The following is a 12038-nucleotide window of genomic DNA, read 5'->3' as shown; positions in this document are numbered from 1 at the left end:
TCTTTTTCCTAACAGCTGTGACTTTTGGTATTTGAGATGTAACTCTCCTGAATACACGAGGTTTCTCAGTTAATGACCTGAGAATGTTTGGATTGTCAGAGGCTCTCCCCAAATACTTTAGCCTCTAAGGACAGGATGCTAGTCAATACCTTAATTTAGAAAAAAACAGTGACGGTGACTCACTCTGTTTCTCTGGCAAGCTCAACTGAAAATGTTTTATTCCCCTGGTGCTTCTTCAATTTACAAAGGAACAGTATCACAGATGAGCCAATGCATACTATCTCATTTTTGATTAACCTATTTTCGGACCTCTATCATTAAGATTTTTTTTTTCATTTATACACAAAGTGAAATGGAATACCCCAAAGGGCAACAAGAAACCGACCGTCGGCCTTAAAATTGCATTTGATTAATCATTCCTTTCAGACTTTAGTTGTCCGTGCTGGCTTCCTGTAACCTTCGACGTGCTCCTCAATACACTTGGAAAACTCCGCGAGGTTTCCACACTGCCAATTCTTAAGTAGGACAGGCCAACACAAGCACAAAACGCCGTGCCTCGGCGCAATCAGTTAACTTCATTTTTAAAGGCACAGAATTGCCCAAGACAGCTATTTCAGAACATGCCCTCCTCCCCAGGTCTCCCTGCAGCTGCTGCGCTCCTTCTCGGCCAAACCACAAACTCCTGCTGCATGGAACACCGCGAGGCACGCTTGATAAGGGCCTTTGAACTACTTCGGTTCGATCTCTTGTCAGAACGAAGCAAGCTGGCGAAGCGACGTGTCCTTCCCGGTAACCACGTAGGAAAAGCGCTCTGTGGAGCGCGAAGAGCAGGAAGCAAGCTCCGTACTGAAAAAAAAAAAACTCTGCCAAGGGCTCAGGGGAGGGCTCGGGGGGGAGGGGGGCCGGGGAGCTGCTGAGGCCGGTACCGGCATGGGCGGAGCCGTGAGGGGGAGCCGTGAGGGGGAGCCGTGAGGCGCCCGCCCCCAACGGCCGCCAACGGCCGCCACCGGCCCGGCACGCGCCCTCCCCGGCATGCCCCGCGCTCCGCGTCCGAGGGAAGGGGGCCGGGGTGAGCGCGAGGGGCGGGGCAGAGGGCGGGGGGGCGGGGCGAGCGGCGGCCAATGGCGGAAGGGCCCGTCGGGGTGGGCGGCGCCGGCGCCGAGTTGCCGCAGCGCTGCCGCCGCCGCTTGTAAACAGAGCCCGCTGCCCACGTGACGCGCGGCGGGTACCTGCGCGGCGGGCGGCGGGGCGGGCGGGCATTGTCCGCCGGCAGCGCAGCGCGGCGCGGCGGGAGGGCGGGCGGAGGAGGACGGGCGCTGCGCCAGCGCCAGCACCAGCACCGGGCGACGCTGCCTCACCTCACCCCCCCCCCTCCCCCTTTATCTTTCCTCCTCCTCCTCGTCGTCCTCCCCCTCCCCGCCGCAGCGGCCCCCTCGAGCGCCCGCCCTAAGATGGCTGATGGTGGGCGGTGAGGCGCCGCGCGGGGCTGCGGGCGGCCGTTGCCGGCCGGCGAGAAGCGGGGGCGGCTGAGGGGCGGCACAGCCCGGCGCGGCGCGGCGCGGCACGGCACGGCACGGCACCACACGGCCCGGCACGGGGCTCGGTCCGCGCGGCGCCATGTCCGCCTTCGCGCTGGAGGAGACGCTGGAGGCCGACTGGGTGGCCGTGAGGCCTCACGCCTTCCAGGAGCGCGAGAAGCACAAGTTCGTCTTCATCGTGGCCTGGAACGAGATCGAGGGCAAGTTCGCCATCACCTGCCACAACCGCACGGCGCAGCGGCAGCGCAGCGGGTCCCGCGACGTGCGGCGCGCCGGGGCCGAGGCCGGAGCCTCCGCCGCTGCCGCCTCCAAGGCGCTGCGCAGGGGCCCGGCCTGCGGCCCCGACCCCCCCGTCCCGGCCCGCAGCCCGCTGCGCGCCCGGGGCGGCCCGTCCCGCAGGCCGTCGCGGGGCCCGGAGGCGGCGGGTGGCGCCGCGGAAGATATCGAAGTGCTGGAGCTGGGCAGGGAGGAGGCGGCCGGCTCGCTGTCGTCGTCTCCGCCGCCGTCGCCGCTGCAGGCAGCCGAGCCGTCCGCTCCCGACGCGGAGCCGGCGGGGGAGGAGTGCAGCTGGGCCGGGCTCTTCTCCTTCCAGGACCTGCGGGCCGTGCACCAGCAGCTGTGCTCGGTGAACTCGGAGCTGGAGCCCTACCTGCCCGCCTTCCCCGAGGAGCCCTCGGGCATGTGGACGGTGCTGTTCGGGGCCCCCGAGCTGTCCGAGCAGGAGATGGACGCGCTCTGCTACAAGCTGCAGGTCTACTTGGTCCACTGCTTGGACACCTGCGGCTGGAAGATCCTCTCGCAGGTGCTCTTCACCGAGACGGACGACCCCGAAGAGTACTACGAGAGCCTGAGTGAGCTGCGGCAAAAGGGGTACGAGGAGGTGCTGCAGCGGGCCCGCAGGAGGATCCAGGAGGTGAGGCTGCTGCGCTCGGTACCGGTCTCCCCGCCTTTTCCTTACTCTGTGACATCTGTAGTTGTTCTCTCCAGCTGCTCTTCTCTGCCTTTGAAGAACAGATCGAGCCATAGGACAAAAAAAAAAAAACTATCTAGTTGATTTTTTGTTTGCTTGTTTTTTTGATGCTTTGAGAATCTACGTAAGAAAACAGGACTTAAGCTTTCCAGGGGGTCTAGGGCCAGGATTTAAGAAAGTGCAGATTCCTCTAGTTATCTCAGCGTGGCTCACTACTTTACTCTGTGCGATCAAATGTAGACATTTGTGAACAAGGATCTGAGGGACTTGGCAATGTCTTGCTGCCAGATTTTTGTTGTTGCGTTGCTTTGCAGCAGGATGTGTTGGAGTCTGATTTCTCCTGTTTAATAGGAGCAGCAACATGTGGTGTTTATTTTGACAGTACAATTTAGGCACTTGAGGCCAAAAAAATTCTAGGTTTTTACAGGCTCTGGGTGATGAATCTGGTATTTCAAGTGAGATGATGTCTTCTGGTGGAATTGGCATAACTACAACTTTTGTTCGTTCTTGGTAAGTTCTTAGAGTTGGGATTTCAAAAAGAAAGCTATCTAATCTTAGAGAGGATTTACAGCGTTGACATTGCTAGAGTCTGACAGGTCTTGGATGTTTCAGGGCTTGAGTGTTTCAGGATGTTTCATCCCACTTCCCCATGCCCGTACTCTGTTTAGACAGAAGCAGTTGAGGAGGTTGATTCTGTTAACTTCTTAGCATCAGTGTGTAAGATTTTTTTCACATCTTTGTGTGCTGAGGTGTATGAGGACCCAGATTTTCCCAGTTAAAAAAAAAAAAAAAGACTTGCATTTGTTTATATGCTTCTGTGGCCTTGGATCAGGATGCACCAAGATCTATCTTGGTGTGACTGTGGATGAATCAGGTTATGGAATTTTTGGTTTTTGCAAATGACATCTAAATTTTGTTGTATCACTGTAAATCAAGTTTGGCTGCTTCAGCTGCCCCCTTATATTCTTGCAGGATTGCGTGTTCAAAAAATGTGTGGTGGTGAATGGTTTTTTTTTTTTTTTTTTTCCCCTGATGGAGTATGAGCACATGCTCTTGCTGTCTGTTTCGATGGCATAGTTTTGAATCTTTGTAGGATTCTGTCCCAGCTTTTCCATAGTGACTGAAGCTACAGAGTACGAGAAAACTGTTGTCAGTGATGAAATCACCATAAGGGCATCTCAATGTAGCATTTTCAGGTACAAGCTTATTTCCAAACCGTAACATTAGGATTTATCGTGGGAAAACAGAAAGAAAGAAAAACCACAAATAGCTATTGAAAGGGAAGAATTCATCATCATTAATTTTTCTATAGTACTGGTAATTAGTCTGATAGTGTTCTGCAGTAGTCTTAGTCCAGAGAATATGCAACCGTATCATCGTCTACTTTTTTCTTTGGCTACATGAATGCTTGGTTGTATGTACTTAGATTCACTTGGCCCTCAGCTGAGCAGTTTTTGTAAAGAGCTGATCAGGACGAGAGAAGTTCCTGTTAAACATGGAGTTTTGGAACTGGGTGTCAAACTCTAAGTGAGTGGTGCTTTTGAAGAAACACTGTTTCAGAATTACTGTGCAAGAGCTATTTGTTTCTTGAAGAATCTCAACTTTGGTTTTGTTAGGACCAATGCTATGGTCAAAAATTAAATCAGGTATTGGTAGGCAATGAAAGCTTTATCCTAGTCAACCCATTGTTCTCTGTTAACATTGAGAATTTGGTGGAGTCAAAATGGCAGAATGTATTTGTGCATTTGACCACAGTACAACCTTCCTTTCCAATGGCAACCAATCTACTAGTGCGCCTCAAGTCAGTATGGCTGTACTTCTGTCACTGCTCATGATGTAAACTGATCCTTCTTTAATTAAATGTAGTTCATGTTTAAGAAAAGACACCAATTGAATGACCTGCTTGACCCTTTTGGCTCTCAGGTTTCTCTTTTCCTTACCTGTTAGTGGTTTGTATGGTCCATAATGTTTTCCTTCTAAGCAAATACTGATATTGCTTGTCATTGAATTCTAAGCGAATGAAGCAGTGGATGATGGGTGCTGCCAGGTATTTCTGAAGGAAAGGGTTTTCATACTTTCAAGCAGAACCTACTGAATCAATGTTTTGTCTCTCATTTTAATTTACTTTTCCATCCGTACTTGAAACCTGCCTGTTAGCTGTTTGGAATGTTGGTTTCCGGCAATTTTAAACAATTTTACCTCTCTTAAGAGAACTTCTGAGGAGAAGGAGAAGGACTTGGCACTGGCAACTGAAATAGTATGAAGGAGCATAATGAATATAGAGGGTTTTCATGTATGTAAAGTTGTGTAAAATACAAGTTAAGAACTCTAAGATTTTGGCTTAACTTTTTAAGATATACAGGAAATAATTATAAACCTCAGAAGTGTAACTTTCTCCAGGACAGTTATTCACTGTGCAGTTACAGCATTATTTAAGAAGTGCTAGTAGTTTCTGTTGACCATCTTCTTTGAGGCGGAGACGCAAAGTGAGCAACAAAACCTCTCATGTTCATTGTTCCAGCATCCCCTATTTGGCCATTTGTTGCTTTCCATAAGTTACACACAAGCCAGTTTATTTTCACAGCAGTTAATAATTGTTGCTTTTTGTAATAGGCATTTTTATCATTGTCTCAATTATAAAACTTTAATAGGCCAGAAGAATGTTACAAGCAGAAACAGATCCAAGATGAGAAAGCTCCTCTGCAAGTATTTCTATATGACGTGAAATTAATTTCTTCTGCATAATTTGCAGTTTAAAATTAGCACGTCTTTTATTTAAAAAAAAAAAAAACACACAACAATTCTGGAATAATTTAGAAACACTAAATTTATGTCACAGTAAATACATGTATCTAAAAGAATACATGTGAGTGTAGTAATATCAAAGATGGTATTGTATCTCTGCTGTGTTGGCAAAAGATTGAATGCAGTCTCAGTATTACTGGATAAAAACTGTTATTATAAACTATGGTTAAGGCTATTTGTTGGCATAGTCATGGCAACAAACACATTTTTTCTATGGTTATCTTTTTACTTGTTCCTGCATAGCAAGTTGTGAATATGGGAACCTTATCTTTACATTTCACGCTTATTTCAGCGTCTTTGAATTAATGGTACTAATGAATCTCTCTTTTTCCTTAGAGTTCTTAATTGCTGTGGCATTATGAAATTTGGCAGGTAATAGTCAATAGCATCTTGAGTGCCAGTTATAAGACTAGTCACAGACTCGCTTTCGTTTTGATGTTTCTCTATGAATTCTTGCGTCTGTAGGCAGACTCTTGAAAGACCATTTTGTGTATCTGTTCTCTGTGTGTTCTTCTGTGTTGTTTTAATATAAAAGCTCAGAAAAAAACTCTTAGTAGATGATTAAATTCTAAAGAAATTCTGAGAGAATCTTATTTTCAGTGGCTAACTTAAGACTGCCTTGGGAGTGGCAGTGTCCTTCCACTGTGTGGTGGAATATCTTACTAAGCACCAGAGTAGCCCTGCGAATTTTTATGTTGGTTGGCTTAGTTTTCTTTTGACTCAAAGGGCTAGAAAGGTTAAGAAAAATTAATGTCAGTCTTTTGTGTGTTTTGTTATAGTAACCACTTCTTTATAAGAAGAATTTTTTTGACAGCTGTTTTGCCATTTTCTTTCAAATTAGTATATATATAATTTTTGAAAATAACTTTTGCACAGCTTTAGTAGGGAAACTGTTTTCAATGAGTGAAATATGACTGTCAAATCACACAGATGAGTAAGTATTGGCTCACGTGTAAATCAAAGGATCTCACATGCTTTCCAAAGGCACTGTCAAATATTTTTATTTACGAGAAAAAAATCTAAATAGTATCCATAGGTTATTCTTTTGTTGTTATTCTAGTATTTCAGTGAAAAATAATAGTTGCAGTAGTCTTAGTAACTTGTGTTTATTGCTTCTGACCACGTGCGTTCAGATCTAAAGTGTATATATGGTAGGTAGTGAGGCACTTCATGAAAAATTGAAGTTTTCCAGAGGTGAGGTGACCTCTCCCTATTCAGTGATCTACTCCTAAGCACAATGTGATTTAAAGAGAGATTTCTACATCAAGGAGTTAAATAATCCAAGAGTAATTAATACAAAACAGTACGAAAAGTATTCAGTGATGCAAAAATTAAATAATAGCAGTAGTGTTTCCATCAAAACCAGTGAAACATCTCTGTGCAAGAGGCAAAGAATCCTGGATTCTACAACAGCTAGATCTAGAAGACACACAAGGTGTTTCAGGAGGGAACAGAACACCAGTTCAAATTTAAACTAGGGTGCGCGGAAGATTAAAATAAAAGATATACTGTAGATTATTGTTGCTATTATTACTTCTCTATCTCTGTTGAAATGAATAGAGCAGGGTTAATTATTAATTACTGCTCAGCAATAGTCTAGAGCATTCTGGAAATCCAAGCCTATTTTTGTTTGAAAGTTGTTTTTATGTTCTCATCAGTTGTAGTGGTTAACACTTGTTTGTGGTACAACTACTTTAATTCACTCCTAAATACTCAGTAAATAAGCCATCTAACCAACGTACTGCTATGTTAAGTTAATAGTAACCAAAATACAGTATGGCAGCAGGTGTAGGGTATGCTCTATAGAACAGGTAAGTAGTCTTCACCTTCCTAAGAAACAGTTGCATGATAATAGTACTCTGGCTAGTACTTCTATTGTTGTCCAACCAAAGACTTTTTTTTTCCCTCAGTGTTAAACCTTGCCAGCCATCATCTTTTTTTTTGTTTATCTAATCTGCAATTGGAGTTATTAGCAATTAGGTTTGGTTGTTACAAACTAGTCCTCAGTTAATAAATATTTTAAAGGCTTGGCATTTTAGTGGTTGGAAGTTCACACCTGACTCATTCTGCAAGCATCAAACACAGTGGTGAGGATACCATGATACATTTTCAGGTAAGCAGAATAAAATGCGGAGTGCTTCCCACGCTTTTCTGTGAATAATAAAAATCTAAGTCACACTTAGAATGAATTCTGTGAATGTAAATACTTGTTACAAGTTAAACACTTTATTATGGTGTGATACCACTGAAAGGCAGGAAACTGATGTAGAGAAGGCTGTATCACTTGAGATGCTTGGTCCTCGTTGCAGGGAGGATAAATAAATACTGCAACAACTTAATCATACGGTGGACTTAAAATTGCTGAAAGTCAAAGCTGTTATTGCATACCATTGTAAAACACATGCTTTAAAATGGCTTCTAGGAATTCAGTATTTAGGGGACATTGACATTACCACAGTCTTTGCTTATCTTAAGCCTGTGAGTTAAACCCTTCTAGGTACTACGCAAAATAACTGTTTACCTTTTAATTGGAGATATTTTATCTCTCATCCTTCTTCTGTTGGATATCTTCCTGACTAAATGTTTGTTTTTTTCTAGTGCCCTTCCCTTTTACTTCTCTTTCATAGGTTGTAGCAAGTTGCTTTTGATTGCTTGTGACTTGTGATTGCAAGTTAATTAAAGTTTTGGGTGCTAGATTTGTTTTTGCCAATATTTTTTTGTTGTCTCTTTCCAGCCTGAGTTTGATATTTCTGGATTGGAAGTAATATTTTTTATTCTTTTTCCTTTTTGCAATCCACTTATGGCATGTATATGTAGACAATCTTAATGTGTTTTTCTAGTTTTGCCTTCTTAGTTTGACAAGAGCTAGCTGAAGATGATGAATACTGCTACCATATCTGAAAACAGTAGAGAGTGTTTAAAATTATACACATTTCTTCAAGATGTATAAATGATATGTGCGCAAAGAAAAGGACTTTTGCTTGGAAAGTTCAGTTTTCCTTGACAGAATGTGAAAAATAAAAGTACATTCTATAGAATATAGCAATACTGTTCAGGATAACCCTTAATCAGTAAGCATAGGCTTAATATTTAGAAACTGAACACAGCAGCTTGTTCTTATAGTTCTTATAGTTTTCTGCCCTATCAAAATACCTGGGAGAAATGCAATATATGCTCTGTTTAACAGTCTGAACCCTGGCTGGGGAATCATTTTTGTCTTGTAGTTGAGGAGGTATTCTAATGAAAAGTTTATTTTAGAGGTAGACTTTACTTTTATAGTTGTTGTAGCTAATAGGCAGTTCTAGCATTTTCATATGCTAGAGTACTTTGACAAGGTGGGTACAACCTATGTGATAAATCCTCTGAAACCCATTATGCTCTTGGGGATTCACAGCCTACCTTATTTCTTAGCTTTTAGATGCTGTGGTGAGTTTTTTCTTCAAATTTACATTACTTTGTCTTCTTGCATATTTTTTCCCCATTTTTACCAGCATTACTTTCCTTCTCACTCCTCAACTGAATGTCCTCCAGGACTTAGGCCTTCAAGTCAATGCCTTTTAATACTGCTTTCAATATCCAGTAACTTTTTTCTCCTCAGTTTCTTGCTGTGATAATATAACACAGGCTGGCTTAGAATTGGAAAGCAGATTCTTTCTAATCGTTGCATCTTCTTACATTTCTTTCTATAAGACACTGCTTACTAGTAGATGGTCTTTGAGGTTTATGTTGTACTTATAAACATAATATAGCTTCCACACAGCTTAAAAAGCCACAGTAAAGCCTTATATTTCAGAAATGGCCAAATCTACTATTTTTCCTCTTTTGGGAGGTGAATGTTTAATCTTAATAGAAACAAACCCTTGCAGTCCACCATGAAACTGCTGTTATTGAAGAGGACTTCAGATAAAGTGGGGACCTGGTGAAATGAAAGATACATATATATAAAACTTCTCTGTTTCAGGAGATGAAAGCTTACCCATAAGGAGTATGTTGGGGAGAGAAGGAAGACAGGGCAGGAGGAAAGGAGAGGGAAGGGCAGTAAATAAAGATATTCTGAAGATATATTTTGAGTAACTCAGTTATATTATGTATATATCTGCCCTGTTGCTCAGAATGCTGTCTGCTAGATAGCAGTAGAATAAGGTTGCATAAGTAGAATAATGCTGCACCTGTTGCTTTAGCAGTTGAGAGTATCTTCTAAATAGGCTCGATCCTCATCTTCCTTCTGTATTTTCTCCACAGAAGAATCAACTATTAAGATTTCTTTCTACTATAATTCTGCTATGGTTGATAGTGTAATGCCACTATGTATTTTTTTAGTACCATACGAAACCAGGAGAAGCAAATGAGCATGTATTGCAGTCAGCAGAGGAACCTGCAGCACCTAGAACATTATTCTGCAGTGTTGGGCAACCAGAGTGCTCAGGATTTGCCAGTAACATGACACCTGTTACATTTCATCCTCCCTCAATCCTAGAAAGCAAATGAACAGAAAGGTAGTTAAAATAGATAAATTTATTTTTTAAAAACTTGTCACAAGTTGTTAATTTACCGTGTAATAAAAGCATGAAAGTAAGGTATTATGCTGTTATAAACCTTTTGCTGTGTTAAGAATGGAGTGTCCAGTTGTTTTGTCCTGCTTAATCAGTGGTCAGCGTGATAGTGCTCTGGGAAAGGGCTGACATACAAGGCCAACGGAACCTGTAGGTTTAACCATGTTATATATACACCAATCTAGATGGTTTTGAGAAAGGGTGACAATATACACTGGAACAATTTATTTGAACTAGTCATATGTTTTGCATAGTACTAACATCACTATAACCATTCAGAACAAAGATCTTGGATAGTTCATTGAAAATCCTGCTCTAAGTGCAACGCTGTTTAATAGCAAACAGTCAAGAATGTTTTAAGAATGGTAAAGAAAGAATTCTTGAGCCCTTGAAAGAAGTAGTAGTATGATCTCATCAGAAATCTGATGTTGATATCTGCTAGAGTATGTGTTAGTCTCTAAGAGTAATTGTTGAAACCCATACAAAACTTGATATGGGATCCTAAAGTCTAGAAAATAGTCCAGATTATTTGGACAGGAGAATGGATGATTTCATAGTATCTTCCAGTCATAAACTGCATAAATTAGCAGGGGAAATGTGTTTTTGTTTTAATTAGTTCGTTGTTGAAACTTGCCTAATTCCCATTTTCTGAAGAATTTGGGCCTGAAATACAAACCAAGCCATTATAAGTTTGCCTGAAAACTCCATGAAGAACTTTAACACATAGTGCTAGATTTTAACTTTCAACATCTCCACAAATGTCTCCTTGTTTTCTAGCTCTTACTTTTCAGCTATGTACATTACTCCTAATAACTTCTTACTAGTGGCACATTTGCGCAGTTTGGATTTTACCTTTTGCTTAAGTCCTTTAGCTATAGCAGCCAGAAAGGTATTTCAATGTGAAGACAGCTTCCTAGGCAAGCTAGCTTTTGAAAATCTTCATCTGGAGCTGTTGAGAGTAGATATAAATAAATTTCTGCTGTTCAACTAGCTATGACTGGTTGCAATAATTTTGGCATAGGTTGTTTTAAATTAAAAACCCTTTTACTGGTAAGCTCCTATCTCTGGGTTTCCTTTTAATCTTTTTTTTTCCTGTTTATGGTATTTGTATAGTAAAAACTATGGACTTTTTTTAAATGTATAGGGCAGACCAACATTCACAACAATTTGAATGCTTAGTGAGCATTTCTGTTTGCTGTTTTTTTGTCAATTCAGTAGCCCATTTTATTGTTTCTTTTTCCAGTTCTGAAAATTGTTATTTTTTTGTGCTACTGTTACAATACTTTTCCAACTGGATTTTTTTCTTTTGAAAAATGTTTCAAGTATTCAACTAACATTTGTTAACTAAAATGAGTTGTAGCACAACTTTTCACATACCTTGCATCATGGTTTTCATCTAGATGCTTTTTGGGAGAGGGCTTTGTTGAACATTCTTCAGTAACTTAGAATTATAGATTATTATGTTAGAGAAGAAAATTTAGTGTTTTTTTCATTTGTTTTTAATACCTCAAAGAACTCTTCATACTTTCTATCTGTTTTAAGGAAATTTTAAAAAGTAAAAAATAAAAAAAGGCATGAATACAGATGCGAGGCTTCTGAAGGAGAAAAATTTGTAGATCAGTTTTAGAAGTTTCTAAAAAAGTTTTAGTTTTTCTACAAACAGCCCTGAGTCTACAGAACCCAAATTGTTGCAGTTTGCTTCTGTAAGAAAGTTATTTTGCCTTTTTTATAGTTGTTTATAATTGGGAGATGTCAGAATTTCAAATTTAACCCTTTGTCACTTTAGAGAAGTAAAATTCAGGAAAATATCCATACATGGGAGGACTTTTAAAAATCCAAAACTACTTAGAATATTGAAACTGACGTGGAAGAGTTTAGTTAATAGGTAAATTGTACATATTATTTCAACTGTGTTATATCATGATGCTTTATCACACATGTATTTTATTTCTCTGTGTCATGTAATACATATACCCATATATATTTAATACATATATCATTTCTCTATGAAAACAGGACTAAAAACAACCCAACTGGATAACACTGCAGAATACGGGTCTATGTTCATCTGATATTAATTTAAATTGCTCTTTTCTGAAATGTTGTGCTGCTACGAAGGTGATATAATAGCTTACTGTTTGTGTGGTATTTGTTGCTAGAGTAGGAGGAAAA

At 41.4% G+C, this 12038-nt stretch overlaps 1 protein-coding gene across 2 annotated transcripts in view; it reads left to right on the top strand.

The window, feature by feature from the left end:
• The first annotated feature begins 1239 nt into the window (after window positions 1–1239).
• JMY (junction mediating and regulatory protein, p53 cofactor) overlaps window positions 1240–12038 on the top strand; it is a 91796-nt gene continuing 80997 nt past the window's right edge. For both annotated transcript variants that reach the window (XM_080573095.1, XM_080573094.1), the window contains exon 1: window positions 1240–2451. In XM_080573095.1, the coding sequence (XP_080429221.1) occupies window positions 1618–2451 (834 nt within the window). In that variant the 5' untranslated portion in view covers window positions 1240–1617. The remainder of the gene's footprint in view (window positions 2452–12038) is intronic.

The sequence above is a fragment of the Anser brachyrhynchus genome (assembly GCF_964034855.1).
Source record: "Anser brachyrhynchus genome assembly, chromosome: Z".
NCBI classification, from domain to species: Eukaryota; Metazoa; Chordata; class Aves; order Anseriformes; family Anatidae; genus Anser; species Anser brachyrhynchus.
Note: the sequence above shows the minus strand (reverse complement) of the source record. Positions and strands in the feature narration are given on the sequence as shown.